This window comes from Lontra canadensis, unplaced genomic scaffold, assembly GCF_010015895.1.
Source record: "Lontra canadensis isolate GAN:19392208 unplaced genomic scaffold, GSC_riverotter_1.0 scaffold84, whole genome shotgun sequence".
NCBI lineage: Eukaryota > Metazoa > Chordata > Mammalia > Carnivora > Mustelidae > Lontra > Lontra canadensis.
Window position 1 is genome coordinate 131696 of NW_022631078.1, and position 19137 is coordinate 150832.

The window sequence follows — 19137 nt, forward strand, 5'->3', positions numbered from 1 at the left end:
AAAAACTTCCTGACCCCCCCATACTAAAAACTCCCCCCACAAAAATCCAGATCACTCTCTAGAATTCACAAAGAGTTTCTACCCCCACTTCTCAGATTTCCTTTCAATCCTGTCTTGTCGTCACACTGGCTAACTTGGACATCCACATAAATGACCCATCCAACACCCTGGTAGGTCAATTTCTTAGAGACTTCTGACCAGCCAACAGTCTTTGACTGTTTCAATTCAATTCTTTGACCTCTCCCATAAAAAGTGTCAGGATTTACCTCTGCCTGGAATTGCACCAACTTTGAATGAAGCCTTACATTTCTAAATCCCACCTCAAGTTATCATTCCCACAATCCTCTTCAAGACTCTTCCCTTCTTTTCCTCCCACTTACCAGATGATTTGCCTCCAGATTCCAGGAGTATAAATGTCATGAGGTCAGGGTTTCCACGCCCAGTTTTACCTGTGAAGTCTTCTGTCTGTCCCCAGAATACAAATGGAAGGTCATAAGCCTTAGGGTCTGAGAGATTGTGGTACCAATCTTTATCTTGTGATCGATTTTCTGAACACAGGCAATTTACTCAATCCTATGGAACCCAGTTTCTTCAACTGTACACTGATGCTATGAGGATCCCATGAGATAATGCATGTAAAGCTCCAGGCATGGGCTTTAGCTCCTCATCATGGAGCTAAAGCTCTCAGGACTCTGCTCTTCTCAACTCAGGGATACATTGATGAAAAGGCACAATCTCTGGAAGGGGTTTATGATCCTTACATGTCCCCCATTTCATCAAATTTACATGTGTTACCTCATGTGATTCTCATAGCATATTTGTATGGATGAAAGTTCCCCAGGGACCTGACCAACCCTTCCTTGAAGTTCTCCATTCCCTCAGCTTGTGGGCCCTTTGCACTATTATTGGTTTTCCTCTTGACTTCCTCATCACCTATTGTCACTGTCCTTCCAGACTTCTTTTCCTTCCCTTAAACAACTCCAGCACTTTCATAATTTGGTTTTCTCTAAAGTCCACTAATGGCATGGGCAGCTAGTACCAAACACAAAACTGACTGGACTTATATGGGAAAACTGAAATAGCAACAGAGCTTCCGTTTCAGCAATCCTGGTCACAGATCAATTCTAAACAGTCAGAGGACATTTTCTGACAATTTTCTCATATATCAGAATATAAGTAAATGCGGGGTGTTGTGGGAGCTCAGTCAGTTGAACATCTGAGTCTTGGTTTCAGCTCAGGTCATGGACATCAGGGTTATGGAGATGGAGCCCCATGTCAGGCTCCATGCTCAGCACAGAGTCTACTTGAGTTTTTCTCTCTCTCTCCCTCTGCCTCTCACTCATGTGTGCATGCTCTCTCTCTCAAATAAATAATCTTTTTTTAAAAAGAAAGAAAATAAATAAATATATACTAATCTTTTATTCTATTCAGCATAGAAGTCACACAAAAAAGTAAAATGCCAATGGCTAAAACTATGTATAATGATGATGAAAAGCTTAAAAGCCATACTTATTAGGAATGGTGTCATAACTGATAACTTCACCACCCCCTCAATTTTGATTTTAAGCATCCAGTTCTCTAACCACCACCTCCTGTTTTTCTTGCTTTATTACTGTGTCACCATGACACCCACAATTCCTTGACCTAATAGGAAACCTGTTCCAACTACTTTTGCTATGTAGAAGATTACCACAAAGTTTATTGGATTAAGATAATCATTTTACTCTGCTTACAGTTTCCTGATCATAAATTTGGGATTCGAAAGTCCTTGACTGGGGCTTCTTGCATGGTGTGGTTACAGTCAGAACTCGGCTAGCCTGGATGTGCAAGAGGGCTCACTCACAAAGCTGGCAGCAGATGGTGACCGTTGACAGAGAGCTCAGCTGGAGCTGTCAACCAGCATCTACACATGGTAGTCTCAGGGTGGTGGGACTTGTTACAAGATGGCTGGCTTCCTCCAGAGTGAGTATCCTAGGAGGGCCAGGCAGAAACTGCATGGCTTTTCTGATATAGCTTTGAAAGTCATATGGCATCACTTTTGCTATACCTACTGGTCAAAGCAGTCCCAAGCCCGAGTAGATCAGCTACTTATACTTGAACCTTTGTCCCACCACTATTTTTAAAAGAATCTGATCTCAGGCACCCTCCCACTTATGACACCCCTGTTAAACTTAACAAAGCCTGAAGTGAATTGCTGTTTCTACCCTCTTCCTGAACAATATAAAGAACCTAGAACACTCTAACTGGATTGAGTCCTGTCCCAATTTAAATTCTATTATGCATTTAAATTTTCCTTTTAAGGACACATAAGGCATTGTCATTTTTTGCTTTAAACACTGTTTACTTAGATTCATCCAAATGTTAACCTCTTCCTATGTCTTCATTCTTCCTATTTCAGACCTTCCTGTGATACCACTTTGCTTTTGTCTGAAGTATATTCTTTTTTAATGTTAAAGGGAGTTCTTTATTTTATTTTATTTTTTTGGAGGGAGAGCAAGCACAAGCAGGGATAGTAGCAGGGAGAGTGAGAAGTTGGCTCCCTGCTAAGCAAGGAGACAGATGTGGGACTTGATCCAGGGACCCTGGAACTATGACCTGAGCTGAAGGCAGCCGCTTAACATCCTGAACCCCCCCCCAGGCGGCCCTGAAGTATATACTTTAGCATTTTCTTTTTGAGAGCTCTAGGAGATAAACTGTCTATTTGTCTAAGAATGTCTGTATTTTGCCCAACTCCTGAAAGATATTTTTACTGGATACAGAATTCTAGGTCAGATAATTAGTTGCCATCATCAACGCAAAGGTGTCATTCTTCTGTCTTCTCCTGAATTGCCTTGTTGCTATGAGAAGTCACCTTCAGTCTGCCATTCCCTTGAAAGTCATTTATCTTTATTCTCCAGCTGCATTTAGGACTCTTTCTTTCGTCTTTGGTCTTCTGAAGTTTTTTTTTTTTTTTTAAGATTTTATTTGTTTATTTGACAGACAGAGATCACAAGTAGGCAGAGAGGCAGGCAGAGAGGGAGGGGGAAGCAGGCTCTGCTAAGCAGAGACCCTGATGCGGGGCTCGATCCCAGGACCCTGGGATCATGACCTGAGCCGAAGGCAGAGGCTTTAACCCACTGAGCCACCCAGGCGCCCCTGGTCTTCTGAAGTTTCAATACAGTGTATCTAGGTGTGCATTTGCTTTATGGGTTTTTCTTTTTCTTTTCTTTTCTGCCTGAGGTTTACTGAGTTTCTCAACTGTGCAGATTTCTCTACATTGTTTCATCAGTTTGGAAATTTCACAGCCAGTATCTCCTGGAACACTGCCTCCCCTGCTCCCTCTCTTCTCCCCCTGGGACACCACTCAGACCCTCGTGGACCTCCTCATTCCAGCCTCCATAGCTCTTAGCATCTCTTTCATGCTCTCCATCTCTACATCTTTCCGGGCAATATTCAGGATAGTTTATTCACACTTTACTTCATGAATTCTCTCTTCAGCTGTTTATTATCTGCTACTAAAGCTGAGCACAGAGTTTTAAATTTAGTTGAAATTAAAATTCAAGTGACACTCAATTAAATTAAAACTTTCATTTTAGAACTTCCATCTGGAGCTTCTTTCCAAAATGTTTGATTATTCTTCATAGTTTCATAGTTTCTACACATATTTTCAACCTTGCCTTTTATTAAATTATATTGAACATAAGCCTTTTATAATACACTTGATAATTCTATTACCTGAAATGTCCTATCACTAATGCTGGTTTGTCTCATGATTCCTCATTATCTTGCTGCTTAATTCTTGTGTTTTGTTTTTTCTTTACCTTAGGATGCTCATTAGCCCTGGGATTGTATTTATGGGGAACTCTGTGGTCTAGGAAAAAGGTACCAGAGACACTTTGTGTTTGCTTCTACCAGGCTCCTATGAGAATTACCAAGACCACATCCAGTGTCCCACTGAAGGTCTCTTGGACCACCCTGACCATATGAATTGGAACTGCCAACTTATATGAGGGCCAGCTTCTTATTCTAAATTTTCAGCATCTGTCTCTCTCTGTTTCTATCTCTATCTCTGACTCTCTTTCTCTCTCTCTCTCTCTCTCTCTCTCTCTCTCACACACACACACACACTCCATTTTGCCCCAAATTTAAAACAACTTTCTTTGCAGTCCCCAAAGGACAGAGCATATCTTTAATTCACGCTTATAATTTAACTCTTTGAAGTACAAGCTTTGTAGAGGATTGGTTTCTTATTAAATTCTCCTCCTTGAGCAGGCTCTTTGACTTATCTCTGTCTTCTACATCTCAAAGGGTACATATTCGTTTACTAGGGCTACCATTAAGAAATACCACAAAATTAGTGCCTTCTCTCACATTTCTGGAGGCTAAAAGCCCCAAATTAACATTTTAGCAGGACCACACTCTCTCCAAAGGCTCTAGGAGAAGACTCCCCCTTGCCTCTTCCTAGCTTCTGGTGGTTGCCTGCTCCTTGGTTCATAGATGCATCACTCCAGTCTCTGCCTATATGGTCACATGATCTTCTCCCCTAGGTTTTGGTGTCTTATTTCCCTCTTATTATTATAAGGGTACCAGTCATCGAAATAGGACCCAGTCTAACCCAGTGTGATTTTATCTTAACTGATTTTATCTGCGAAGACCCTATTTCTAAATAAGTTAACTTTTTTTTTAAAGGTAGGCTACATGCCCAACATAGGGCTTGAACTCACAACCCCAAGATCAAGAGATGCATGCTCGGGTGCCTGGGTGGCTCAGTGCGTTAAAGCCTCTGCCTTCAGCTCGGGTCATGGTCCCAGGGTCCTGGGATCGAGCCCTGCATCAGGATCTCTTCTCAGCAGGGAGCCTGCTTCCCCCTCTCTCTCTGCCTGCCTCTCTGCCTACTTGTGATCTCTCTGTGTCAAATAAATAAAATCTTTAAAAAAAAAAAAAAAGTTGCATGCTCTATGGACTGCGCCAGCCAGATGCCCCAATAAGGTCACATGCTAAGGTTCTGGGTGGATATGAATTAGGGAGGGGGGAGACGCTATTTAACTATTTATTTACAGCATAGACTATAAACCCCAAATTCAAGTTCTGTCAGTTGACCAAATGCCTCTGATCAAAAGCACAGTGCTCTCCTTACCCCTCTGACCTCCTCTATCTTATCTAGTCCCTTATTTTCTTACTAGATTATCAATGATTTTAGAAAACACTCTTTTAGAAAATAGTTTGTCCGGGGATGCCTGGGTGGCTCAGTTGGTTAAGCATCTGCCTTCAGCTCAGGTAATGATCCCAGGGTCCTTGAGCCTGCTTCTCCCTCTACCTGCATCTCCACCTTGCTCGTACTCGCTTGCTCTCAACTATCTTTCTCTCTCTCTGACAAATAAATAAAATCTTAAAAAAAATAGTTTGTCCTACATTTTTTTTAATCAAAGTATCATTGACGCACACCGTGTTATGTTAGTTTCAGGTGTGCAACACAGGGATTCGACGAGTCTGTATGTTATGCTCATCACAAGTGTAGCTGCCACCTATCACCCTACAACACGATCGCAACACCACTGACTGTATTCCCTGTGCTGTACCTCTCATCCCCGTGACTTATTTATCCCACGACTGGAAGTCTGCTTCTCCCTCTTCTCCTCACTCGTGCTGCCCCTCCCCCTCCCCCACCCCTCTGGCAACCCTCAGTTTGTTCTCTGTATTTATAATCTGCTTTTGCCTTTTGTTTTGTTTTCAGATTCCACATGTCAGTGAAATCATATGGTATTTGTCTTTCTCTGACTTATTGCACTTAGCATCACACCCTCTAAGTCCATCTATGTTGTCTCAAATGGCAAGATCTCATTCTTTTTTATGGCTGAATCATAGTCCATTTTTTATATATATATATATATATATATATATATATATATATATATATATATAGTTTCTTCCTTATCTATTCATCTACCAATGGACCTTTAGTTGCTTCCATATCTCAACTATTCTAAATAATATCCTTTTGAATTAGTGTTTTTGTTTCCTTTGGGTAAATACCCAGTAATAGAATTACTGAATCATACGATATTTCTATTTTCAATTTTTTGAGGAAACTCCATACTGTTTTCACAGTGGCTGTACCATTTTACATTCTCACCAACACCACCTGAGGATTCCTTTTTCTCCACATCCTTGTCAACGCTTTTTAATTCTTGGTTTACGCTTGATTTTAAAACACTTTCATCAGGAAGTTCGCTTAGGAATCTAGTTTGCCATATTACATCTCCATTTATCTTATGAAACCCTCCAACATGTAAGACTAGCTCAAGAAAATTCATGAATTGTGTGTCTATTTCACTTATAAGCATATACACAAAAGACTCAATAAAATACCAGATAATGAAATTCAACAGTTTATATTTGTAAATGCATTTTAATCACATAGGGTTTAATCCAAAAATCCAAGGATGGCTCAACATCCCACTTTCACTTCCAATAATAATCCAACACACTCATGGACTAAGAGAAATTTGCATGATCATCTCAATATTAATGTTAATTTTATGTTAATTTTAAAACACTCAACAGTTATTCATGATTTTTTAAAAGACTTTATTTATTTGACAGAGAGAGAGAGATCACAAGCAGGCAGAGAGAGAGGGGGAAGCAGGCTCCCTGCTGAGCAGAGAGCCTGATGCAGGGCTCGATCCCAGGACCCCAAGATCATGACCTAAGCCGAAGGCAGAGCCACCCAGGCGCCCCATTCATGATTTTTAAAATGGCTTCCAGCCATTGCTGGAATAAGAGCTAATGGACTTGCGTTCCTTCCAAAGGGAGTGGGGAGGAAACCCAAGAAAACTGAACAAAAAACAAAATATAGGAAGCAACTATTTTCTTTTTTTTTTAATAGTTGGCCAATTTATTTAGAGAGCAACTATTTTCAAACATTGAACAAAGGACAGCACAGGATTGTGGTCCCTAAAATAAAGGGAATCAATGACATAAAGTCTACAATTGCCCTGGTTTTCCATACAGAGGAACTTCTTGACTGCCGGGAAGAGGATCCAATCAGAATGTGACAGTCCTGATGAGTTTAGAAGACAGAGTCAGGGTTTGGAGAGCCAAGGCATTTAGAATCTTCAGATGGGGGGAGGGGGAGTACTAGAAAGAAAAGATCTACTCAGAGTTCCAGAAATCTACAGTAGGGTCTCCCAAGTTATTCTACACAAGCAGTCTGCAAGCAGTGCCCTCTGCAGATGTGAACATGAAGCTTAACAAAGAACATCCCAGAGGACAGAGCCAGGGGCTATCAGAACAAGGAACTTCCTTTTCTTCCAAGGTAAGGGTCTTCATTATTCAAGCTTAAAGGATTTGGAATTTGCCTTGGACCATAGACTGTTACGTGTTTCCCATGTTGCCATTTATAAGTAGAGGTTTTATTTTTTTTTAAGATTTTATTTATTTATTTATTTATTTATTTGTCAGAGAGAGAGAGAAGGCACAAGAAGGCAGAGTGGCAGTCAGAGGCAGAGAGAAAAGCAGGCTACCTTATGAGAAAGGAGCCCGATGTGGGACTCGATCCCAAGACCCTGGGATCATGACCTGAGCCGAAGGTAGTAGCTTAACCAACTGAGCCACCCAGGCTTCCCTATAAGTAGAGGTTTTATTGTTTTATCCTAGTCTTACCCTCTCATTGTGTATTTGGGACACGTAAAACATTTTTCAGTTTCTAAATCACTGAATTTATAAACTGTCGTACATTGTGTTGGGAGGACAAATAACATATTTCATTTTTATTTTTTCATATCATTTCATTTTTAAATCACGGGACACCAAGAATCTACATCAGACCTTTTGAAACAAACTACACATTACCCAGAGAACCTAAACTGTGAGCTGAACTCTGCAGCTGGCTAGAAGTCTCACAGATGCTCTCCCTTCGGGGTCCAGCGTGTTTGTTCCCGACACAGCAAAGTGCAGAGATATGTGAACAGCCATGAGAGTGGACTACACCAGAAACAACCACTGTCCCCCAGTATCTGTTCTCCCGGTCCTCTGTGACTGTAGAATCCCTGACTTTTAGTCAGGCGTTTAGCCCTCCAACATCATACGGTTTCTGGGCTTCCTTGCTGCTAGGGGCCCGTGGCAGCTTCCAGGTATTTCTCTGAACAGACTTTTGGCCTGAGGCACCTGTGCCCATCCTTATCCCTGCCAGCCAAAAACTAGAAGCACTTGTTGGAGCAGCCACCTTGGATCATGAAAGAAGCTTGGAATGGAGGACATAAAGGCAGAACAAGATAAAAGAAACTTGGATCCTTACAGGCTTCATGGAAAAGAGCCACCCTTCAAGCCCAGGGCTGGCTACCTCTACGCCTTTGCACGAGATAAATGAAATTATCTTTTGTAAACTGCGCAAAACTGTCCAGGTCCTGTAACTGTAATTCCAGGGACCCCACTTAGTGTATTGTATGTGTTCAACCACACACGGCAGCACTAACATTTCCCTGTTATTCTGGGTCTTTGTGATTCAGGGCCAAATAGTATCCTAATTGCTACAGAGCATAAATTGGAATAACCAGTTTGGGGAGAAGTTTAGCAATACTTCGTAAAACTGACATATGCATATCCTATCATCCCTATAATATACTATTATAGTGGTTCTCAAAACATGTTCCCTGGACTCTGGAGTCTTTGAAGGTCAGCAAGGTTAAATTTATTTCTGTGACACTGAAACGTGACTTGCCTTCCCACTGTGTTGACATCTGCATTGATGGTGTAACAGCGATGGCGAGGTAGCACACTCTAGGCAGTCGTACCAAACCAAACAGTACTCAGCAAACTCTTCACCGCCACGTGCGGGGAGGTTGAGGGGAGGAAAAAGCAGTGTCATTTAAGAATTTCATTGCTTGGGCGCCTGAGTGGCTCAGTGGGTTAAGCCTCTGCCTTCGACTGGGGTCATGATCTCAGGGTCCTGGGATCGAGCCCCGCATCGGGCTCTCTGCTCGGGGGGGGGGGGGGGGGCTGCTTCTCCCTCTCTCTCTGCCTGCCTCTCTGCCTACTTGTGATCTCTCTCTCTCTGTGTCAAATAAATAAATAAAATCTTTAAAAAAAAAAAGAGTTTCATTGATTGAGCAATAAAAGAACTATTCGTTGTATTGTCTTGACACTTAACAGTTCCTAATATTCAGGGTGACGGCATGAAGAATGCGGCTGAAGTAGCTACTTACACAACCATTCATCTGGGCAGCTGCACTTGCCACTTTTTCATGAAACACTGTTTTTACTTAAAAGAAAGCTGACAAACTATGTTTATTCTGACTTGCATATCCTTGAGACACTTTCTTGAAAATGAATAAAGTCAGCATGTGACTTCAAAAAAAAGAGCGATAGTATTTGCTGTCAATGATAAAATTTGAGCTTTTAAGCAAAACCTACAATTTTTGAAAACTTGTCTATCACCATGAGCTTAAAGCTTCCTGATGCTTAAATATTTTTTGATATTATATAACAAAATGTGTCAAAATTTGGAAGATCTACTTAACTCAGTGAACCAATATTTTCCAAATGACCAATGAAGGCATGATGTTTCAAAATTATACAAAAGTAAAAGATCAATTCAGCGTGAACATACCGTACCTCTTCTAGTACGCAGACAAAAAAATGAAATCACGTCCAAGGGAGAAAAATTAGGCAAGGGCTCAACTTTCCAGCAGCAACGCCCAGGACTGGAGCACCATGGAGGGAGGAGCTGGAAGCTCGGAGGGAAAGAACTGTGGGGGAGGCTGAGAAAACTGTGTCCCAAAGGATGTCCACATCCTAACCTGGAACCTGTCCACATGACCTTATTTAGAAAAAGGATCTCCACGGAAGTGATGGAATGGAGGATTTGGAGATGAGGTGATCCTGGATTACCCAGGTTGGCCCTAATATGATCACAAGTGTCCTTACAAGGGAAGCACAAGGAGATCACGAGCAACAGAGGCAGAGCCTGGAGTGGAGCTGCCACAGGCTGAGGTTCGCCTGCCCCAGCCAAACCCGAGCCCGAGCCCTGGAGAGGCAAGGAGTGGATTCCTGCCCCCAGAGGAAGGACAGCCCTCCCACGCTCTGGACTCCAGCCCAGTGACCCTGACTGCAAACTTCTGGCCTCCAGAATGTGAAAGAAGACACAGGTGTGGTTTTAAGTCAGCGAGACCGTGGAAATTTGCTATAGTGGTAACAGGAAACTAACAGTGACCCAGTAACAGCAATCCTGGCAAGCTGTTATTCAGTCACAAGCGTATGGATGCTGTTGACTCATGGGCATAAAGGAGACCAATTAGGGTTCACAGCCCTAACAGACCCAACACGTGTCAAATATTTTTTACCCCTTCACCATCTCGAAAAGAAATTCATAACACAACCAGATGACATATTTTTTAAATCAACATAATGGACCAATGAAAGGAAACAAAGAGAGGAAATTGGCGGCCGCTATACCCAACAAATCCACTCCAGCCCATTCTCACCTCCTCACTGTGCGGGCTGCCGGAGTTCGGACTACATTCAGCCGACTAAGCACAGTCAGAGCTAACCCCAGGGCTTTAGCCAAAACACCAAATCCAGAATCTCTTTGGAGTAAGTACGCCCATGTCGACCAATTTGAACTCACCTACAATTAGTTCTTGGCTTTGTATCCAGTAATCCATCCCCACACACATTCTCCAGTATCTTTTGGGGGATAGAAACTGGCAAAAATCTTTGTTCTTTTGCCATGTGTCTTTGTTTGGGTTCTTTGGAAAGCAGAGCCTAGGACAAAGACTGGGGTACAGGTGGTCTGTTCAGGAAGTGAGCCCATGAAACAGACACGAGGGAGGGGTGAAGGAGAAGAGAGAGGAGAAATCAAAATATAGTCTTCCTGAGGTCACAGTTCTGGGTAACCACTCGGACTTTACCAGGGCCTCCTGAAAAGCGTACAGAACGCCTCCGAGGACTGTGAGTTATTCACCCACTGCCTCCTGTTCCCAGCCCCTGAGGTTGCCTCCAGGGACCTGGGCTGTGCTGGTAAATAGGCCGAGTGGATGCCTGTGCTGTCCGAAGGGCTGGGACACACAGGGCAGACCCACGGCAGGTACCAGGGCTGAGCTGTGCAAACCCCCTGCAAGTCAATGGGCACTGAGGGCATCGATCAGGACCCGCTCTCATGGCCCTCAGACCTACTCAGGCACCATGTTAAATCCAGTCTGTCACGAGTCTTTGGGGCAAAGGCTGGTCACAACCTCTACACAAGCCTTAATACAATGAAAATGGGCCACACCAGTGCCACAGCTCCCGAGGCTCTGATACTCATCATCCCCCTCCTCCGCCGAGTCTGGGCTTCCCTTGTCCTCAGCCGGCATCTCATGGGTTACCCACACTTTCGTTCCTTGGGGTTTCCAAGCCCTTGGTTGCCTTGCCCTTGACAGGCTGAGGCTGTGAACATGCCCTTCCACGGTTAACACGTGGCATGGAAGCAACCAGACAGACCCAGGTAAATCCTCACAAACTCATCACAAAATCATCAAACTCTTGATGGCCCCTAAGAAGCAGCAAGCCTGAATCTCCTCACGGTCGTCCTCAATTGTCCCCTCCTGCTTTGTCTGCCGGTTGCCAGCACGAGGACTCAGAGTGACCTAATGGCACTTTCGGACCGTGTCCCATCATGGAAGTGTTCCCTTCCTGGGAACCAGGGGCCAGATCCAGCAGAGTTTAATGTTACAGAGAGAGAATGTGCAAATTCTGTGAGTGGGCCGCTGAGAGTAATGGTGAGAGATATCCCAAGCCCTGGGTTCTTAGGGCGTTGTTGTTCCTGGAGCCACATACTGTATCTACTGGGGCACAGCACAATATACTGAGCTTTCACTTGGTGTTTATAGCCCAACTCTTCAGGCTACTGTCCCACAGCTGGGACACTTGCTAAGTCTCTAAGAGGTCACTCCATCTTTGTATTAGATGGGTTGCTTATGGATAATTCAGGATATTAGAGAAACAGTGGCTTCCATGGCAATTCATACATTGCTGCATTTCTTGCACTGTAGAATGAGTTCCTTGATCCAAAGTAAGGTCATACGTGATACCATGTTGGTAAATCAGGGTTCTCTAAGGCTCTGGATAGTGATATTACTCTGATGCGTGGTGCATATGTGGATCTGAGAAAGCAAACCCATATCCAGAGCAGGTGTCGATTCCAGTAAGGGTGCCCTCTCCCAGGTGGGAAGGATCTGCCGGGACTGACTTGTCACTGAGTCATCTAGGGATGGAGCCGTATCAGACCTCAGCTCTGATCTTGGCTCTAAGAGGTCAGAAATTCAGCCACAGTAACACTTAGACAGGTTTGATTAGAGAGAGCCCATGTTAGTGGACATAACCAGCACTCCTGCCACCATGGCAATTCCCTTCATGGGCCTGCCTCACAAGCACAAGGGTAGCCAAGGACAGAAGCTGGCTGACTTCTGGCCATCCACTTTGCCATTCAGTGATCCCTCTGCAGAGGGTATTGACATGAGGCACAAAGATGCATACATTTGTGAGGTCTTCTACAGGCTCATCTTCTTTTTCACACTGCCTTGTCTCCAGTATTCCCCTCTAGCTCTTTCCAGGTCCTGGGCCAGCCCCCAAGACATCTGTCACCACACAGAAATTCATGTGCACTCTTTCCCTAGACCATTACTCTGTCCACTCCACTCTTTCCCTGCAAAGTAGAAACCCAAGAGTACTGCTCAGAGCTCTGCCCTCTGGAGGGTTTCCCCTCATTACTTTCCTTTAGAACCACCCTGAACAGGACTGTAGTTCAGCACTGAACCATTTTAAGCTCACAGCAACACATCAAGTCGACCACCTGTGAACCAGATCTGAATTTTTCTTCCTGTCTCCTGAGAGAGAGGCATCAGTGGAACAAGGGAGGAAACATGAGGGCCACAGCCACCTCTTTCTGTAAATGGCAGGAAGCTCTCTCTGGACAAGCTTGCATCCAATTCTTCTTCACTGTGCAGCGAGTTGCTACGGAGCCTGCCTAACCTACTGACGTCACAGGTCTGTCAGCATCTAGCTTGGGACAGGCTGATGTGGTCATGTGGTCGTGTGGTGCCCCACAAGTAGGCACTAAGCCTCTACTGGGACCCAGCAGTGTGCCAGAAGCTGCATGGTTTTGCTTCAAAACCCATAGAGTGTGCACTGCAAATCCACGGAAGCATGTCAAAGGTGTCCTATAGAATCCCTACTTACCACAAGTAAGTCCAACCTTACCCCACTCATTCTGCTGAATGGCAGGGGAAACCATCCTCCAATCTGGGTCTACAGAGGCCTCCTTTGTTCTGGGCTCCACTCAAAACTGGCAGTCTCCCAAGTCATTCAACAAATGGGTCAGAACAGTGTTCCCAAGGATGCTGACTACAACATCCAGAGGTGCATCAAGGGCTATGCCTCCTTCTTCGTGATCCAGATGCAAGATGCAACAACTTACCATCATCTTGGAAGCAATGCCCTGTCTTGCCCTACAGCGCACCCCGAGAACTTCACTGATGACAGGCTCCACGACTACGGAGGGGCTCTCTCCCATCCTCAGATCTGATTTGTCTCATCAAGGACAGAGCCCTTGTCACTTCCTTCTTCACCATGTCCAATCAGCATGATGTTATCAGTGTTACCTGAAAGTCTGGGGTGGATTAATTGTGGAAGAGAGCAGGAAAGTTAAAACCACCTTGAAGGGAGATAATATGTTTGGCTGTTCTTCCCATAAAAATGTGAACTGTTGGGGCACCTGGGGGGCTCAGTCAGTTAAGCGTCTGCCTTCTGCTCAGGTCATGATCCCTGGGTCCTGGGATCGAGTCCCACATTGGGCTCCTTGCTTGGTGGGAAGCCTGTTTCCCCTCTCCCTCTGCCTGTCACTCTGGTACTTATGACCTCTCTCTCTGTCAAATAAGGAAAATCTCCAAAAAAAAAAATTTTTTTTAATGTGAACTGCTTTTGGGAATTTACTCTCTGCTACTGGAAGTTGGAAACAATGTTCCCAAATCAGTAACTGCGTTATCTAGTGCCAGAGGCACATTGATAGGTTCCAGCAAAAACAGCTCAACTGACACAGCTACTGTGACTGGGGACGCCACTTGGCTACATTGGTGGTGGTTCACCACCCTTTACTGAGCCCATCTAGATTTTGCAGGAGCCATTCAGGTGAACTGAAGATGCCATGGGGAGCAGCACCTGTCTTTGAGAGCGACGCACTCTCTGCAGTCCCACCGGGAATGCACCGTTGCTTCTGACTTACTCCCCTCGCAGGGAGGGGGAGGGGGATTTCAGGGGCTCCCACTGTGCTCTTTCTGCCATGAGTCTTATTCCACAGATCAGGGGTCAGGATCTGCTCACTGCTAGGTACCATCATCCCAAGTATGCACTGGGACCAAAAACAGAACCACAGGACTTGGGCCAGGACCCCATTTATCAGCTGGCTCGCAGACCCTCCTCTAACCAGGGCTCCTGATGTTTCAGGTGCCTTGGCACAAGTATCTCAGATCCTGTTTCCAAGAGCCTGTGAGAGGTCTGCATCGTCCCTTTGCCAAAGTAAATTATTCGTTAAGCAGCTCTAGGTCCCTCGGGGGAAGGCCTGGAGGACCCTTGAAGGGCCGAGCCTCCCTTTCAAACCGTGGGCTCCGGGTCTCAGAACAGGCTCAGATTTTAAGAGTGAGGGATGGTGATTTCCCACTGCAGCGACTGACTTGTGCCTTCTGACCGCAAACTCTTCACTTCTTCCCGCTTGTTCGCATCAAACCCCACCCCAGTCCGCTGCCCCTCGATCTCACCCCACGATCGCCGCGGGGCAACAAGCAGGGCCACAGCTCCCTGCGGCTCCAGCTCCCGGGCGGCCCCTCCGGCCTCCAGCGGAAGCAGAAACGCGGGCGTGCGCCGCGGCTGGGGCTCCGTCGGGCTGGGGTGGGTCTGATGGGTGCCGAGGGGCGCCGAGGAGGCGTCCGCAGCCCCGCGCGTCTGCTCCAAGCCGAGCCTTCTCCTGGGTTTCGCCGCCGGGCTAGACCCGGGGGCACGAAGGGGAGCGGCGCGGGGCGCGGAGCCGTCAGCCGCGAGCAGGGCGCGAGGGCTTCCTCCCCTAACGAGGGAGCTTCGGCGGCGACTACGGCCTCAGGGCACCTGGAGTCCTCGGAACTGTCCCCCGGGTCCCACGCTCCCACTCACTCCTCAGCAAACGTGTACGGGGCGCCTACGCCACGCCCCGCAGTCTCTGCTCCCGGGCGGCGAGTCGCACATCGCCGCCTCCTCCGGGTGGGACCCCCGCACTCAGAGGCTCTTTCCGCGCCCGACCGCCCCCGGGACTGGGCGGGGTTTGCGTGCGTCTGTCCAGCGAGGGGCCGCCGCCTGCGCTGCGCAGTGAGCTCCCCGAGCGCCGCGACGGCCCTTCTGCCCTCCCTGGCACCCGCCCGAGGACACCCGCCCTCGAGCACCCCGGCCCGCCTCACCCCCGGCCGCAGGACAGCTCCCGGACCGAGGGCGGGCGCGCCAACCCGTCCACGTGACCGGCCCTCGAGACACGCCCCAGGGCCGTGCGCCCCCGCCTGCTCTCGACGCTTCTGGTTGGCCCCCGTGGGCCCCTCCCAGCTGCCTGTCTTTGGAGTGGCCCCGCCCAGAGAGACAGCTCATTGGTGTTCGCTCAGAGTAGGGGCGGGCACGGCGGAGACGCGCAGAACTTGGCCTTCGGAAAGGGCACCCGACCCGGATGACGGAGAGAGGCGAGCGGCGCCGCAAAAGGCCGAAAAGAGCCGGAGAGACCCGAGTATGACGAGAGCAGGGCAGGCTGGCCGGAAGCAGACCCGAGCGCAGCCGGAAGGAGCCGAGTTCGCCCGAAGGGGCCTGAGCGCGGCTGGACGTTGGGGCTTCGCCCAGCCGGCGCCATGGCTGCCGAGGGGACAGCTGTGGCCGGAGGCGGGGCTGTTGGCGACCGGCTGGCCAAGGACAGCTTGCCGCAGTCTCAGTGCCCGGACGCGGCCCCGAACCGGCGGCGCGGCTCGTCGCTGTCGCGTGACGCCGAGCGCCGAGCCTACCAGTGCTGTCGGGAGTACTTGGGCGGGGCCTGGCGCCGAGTGCGGCCGGAGGAGCTGAGGGTTGACCCTGTGAGGTGGGAGGTCAGGGGTCAGCTCTCCGGAGCCAGCGCCGGGTCAGGGGTCGAGCTCGGCCCCGGGGACCCCGCGTTGCTGCGGCTCCGGCGCGTGCGGGGCGGGGGGCCGGGCCGGCTCGCCCCGGGGCGGACGCAGGGGGCGATCCGGGGCGCGCGGGGGCAGGTGCCGCCGGCCGCGGGCTGAGCGCACGCTGCTGTGGGTCTGCAGCGGAGGCCTCAGTAACCTGCTCTTCCGCTGCTCGCTGCCGGACCAGCTGCCCAGCGTGGGCAGGGAGCCCCGGGAGGTGCTGCTGCGGCTGTACGGGGCCATCTTGCAGGTGAGGACGGAGCGAGGGCCGCTGTGGCCCTGGCTTCGGGGCCTGCCCTCCCGCGTGGCGGGTGGCCGTCGCCCCATCGCGCCGCCGAGGGCGCGGAGGCCCAGGGGCTCAGGAGCTTGTAAATTCCGCTGGAGCCTGGCGCAGGCGTCTCCAGGCAGTAGAGCAAGCGGCGGCGGTGCTGGGAGGTCACAGCAGACGCTCCTGTGTTGGCCTCCTGCCCCTCGTGACTCTGCCCCCGTGGTTGTCCACCTTCCTTCAGGGCGTGGATTCCTTGGTCCTCGAAAGTGTGATGTTCGCCATCCTGGCAGAGCGGTCGCTCGGGCCCCAGCTCTATGGAGTCTTTCCAGAGGGCCGGCTGGAACAGTACATCCCAGTAGGAGCCCAGCCCAGCCCGGCCCTGACCTCCCCGAGGCACCTCCTGCCCCCAGACCCTATCCCCCTTTCCAGTGTCGGCCCTCATGTCCCTTACCCCAGGTAGGGCATTTTCCCCAAGACCCTGACATCCCCCCCACCTCCGTTCCCCACCCCTTCCCCTCCTGCCCCAGCCCCCTCACCACCCTGATAGGTTCCTGGGTGCAGAGCCGGCCACTGAAAACCTGTGAGCTTCGAGAGCCAGTGCTGTCAGCAGAAATCGCCACGAAGATGGCCCGGTTCCATGGCATGGAGATGCCGTTCACTAAGGAGCCCCACTGGCTGTTTGGGACCATGGAACGGTGAGTCCGGAGCCGCCTCAGGGCTCTTGCACACCTGTTCTGAACCCTGATCCTGCCAGTTACTACACTGGGCTGCAGCTGAATGTGTCCGAGACTGTCCAGCTGAGTGGATCAGGTGTCCCAGTGTCTAGCATGGGACTCTCACACAGAACAGGCATCTGAGTAAGGCAGACAAGTCTGTCGGGACAGTGTTCCAGAGAAGCTCTCCAGGGTTAGGAAAACGGGTAGGACAGCCCGGCCTGGGGAAATAGGAGAGGAGGTAGGAAGGGATAACAGAGGGAGCATGTCTTATTCTTTGGACTTCAGGTACCTAAAGCAGATCCAGGACCTGCCCCCGACTGGCCTCCCCCAGATGAACCTGCTGGAGACATACAGTCTGAAGGATGAGATGGGCAACCTCAGGTGAGGGATGGCAGGGCAGGAGAACAGAAGAGCACAGCACAGGAACCAGTGCCAGGCACCTACTGGGGTACCTTCCCAGGATTTACTGAGGGCAGGCTCAGGGCCTGGCCCACGGGGTGACCGACCCTCCTCTGGTCACTCCTGCTCAGGACCCATGCCCCCTGTTCTCCTACAGGAAATTGTTATACTCTACCCCATCACCCGTGGTTTTCTGTCACAATGACGTCCAGGAAGGTAGGAGAAAGCACCGGCATCTCCTAAGGTGAGGGGGGCCAGAGGGCCCTGGAGTAACCGGAACTCCACCCCGTTTTCCCAGGGAACATCTTGCTGCTTTCAGAGCCAGGAAACACTGACAGACTCATGCTAGTCGACTTTGAGTACAGTAGTTACAACTACAGGTGAGGATAAGAGGATGGCCTCCATGGGTCTGTTCCCACAACCGCCTGGAAAACAGACTAGGCCTTCCTCTCTGCATCCCAGCTGCCCAGGGTATTTGGGGACTGAGTGTCCACCTTCTTCCCCCAGGGGCTTTGACATCGGGAACCATTTTTGTGAGTGGATTTACGATTATACTCACGAGGAGTGGCCTTTCTACAAAGCGCAGCCTGCAGACTACCCCACCCGGGGGCAGCAGGTATGTGGACCGGAGGCTGGGGAGCGGGGCCTGGCCTGCGAGGGAGGAGGAAGGTGAGGTCTGGAAAGAATGGTAAGAAAGGGTGTTCCCTGGGAGGTGTTCCGCAGTCTCCCCATTGTCTGACTCTTGTCTGTCAACCTCAGCTCCATTTTATTCGCCATTACCTGGCAGAGGTCAAGAAAGGTGAGACCATCTCCCAAGAGGAGCAGAGGAAACTAGAAGAAGATTTGCTGGTGGAGGCTAATCGGTGAGGAGAGACGGGGCAGAGCGGCATGCAAGGGAAGAGGGGCTGAGGAGGAGGCTGGCAGGCCAGCTTCTGGGACTGCAGGTGGGGGCGGAGTGGAAGTCAGGACAGTGTTGGAGTTAAGGCAGTGGGGGAGAAGTTTGAGGTTTGGGGCTTGACCAGCCTGAGGGATGAGATCCAGGTAATGCCAAGTGTGCTCTGAACTCCTATTTGTCCTGCCCTCCTTAGATATGCTCTGGCATCCCATTTCTTTTGGGGTCTCTGGTCTATCCTCCAGGCATCTATGTCCACCATAGAATTCGGTTACTTGGTAAGTAACCCAGATGGGTGAGTTAGGTGGGAGGAGGGGGAACAACAGGGGCCTCATGTTCCCCAGGAAATCTGTGGGCAGACTTGGGGTGGGGTGGGGGAGGCAGATGCTAGCCTCAAGCCTTCTCACAGGTCTTCTGGGGGGTTTCCTTCCCTAGGAATATGCCCAGTCTCGCTTCCAGTTCTACTTCCAGCAGAAAGGACAGCTGAGCGTCTTCCCCTCATCCTGACTCTCCAGTCCCCAACTCAGATTGCTCCAGGAGCCTCCAGGGCGGGACCTTGGAGGGAGGCTCTGGGGACTGGGCTGAGCCCTGGAGCGAGCCTGGGCCTGAGGATGCCGACCTCTCTCCATAGCAGGCAGATGGTGGGAGAGAGCCCCTGGCTGTGTACCTTGAGACAATAAACAAGCTTCTTCCTTCACACCC

General features: G+C 49.2%; 1 protein-coding gene across 1 annotated transcript; it reads left to right on the forward strand.

The window, feature by feature from the left end:
* The first annotated feature begins 15784 nt into the window (after positions 1-15784).
* CHKB (choline kinase beta) lies at positions 15785-19132 on the forward strand. Its single transcript, XM_032882672.1, has 11 exons — positions 15785-16093; positions 16302-16410; positions 16670-16783; positions 16990-17123; positions 17430-17525; positions 17701-17759; positions 17842-17923; positions 18051-18159; positions 18303-18406; positions 18632-18713; positions 18871-19132. Exons 1-11 carry the CDS (start codon positions 15870-15872, stop codon positions 18940-18942), a joined length of 1185 nt encoding a protein of 394 aa, XP_032738563.1. The 5' UTR covers positions 15785-15869; the 3' UTR covers positions 18943-19132.
* The last annotated feature ends 5 nt before the right edge of the window (positions 19133-19137 follow it).

Excerpts from the sequence above, each read along its gene's own strand:
- CHKB (XM_032882672.1), top strand. The coding sequence starts at position 15,870 with ATGGCTGCCGAGGGGACAGCTGTGGCCGGAGGCGGGGCTGTTGGCGAC. Across the intron at positions 16,784-16,989 it reads GGCTGGAACAGTACATCCCA|AGCCGGCCACTGAAAACCTG; the intron begins GTAGGAGCCCAG and ends TCCTGGGTGCAG. Across the intron at positions 17,526-17,700 it reads GATGAGATGGGCAACCTCAG|GAAATTGTTATACTCTACCC; the intron begins GTGAGGGATGGC and ends GTTCTCCTACAG.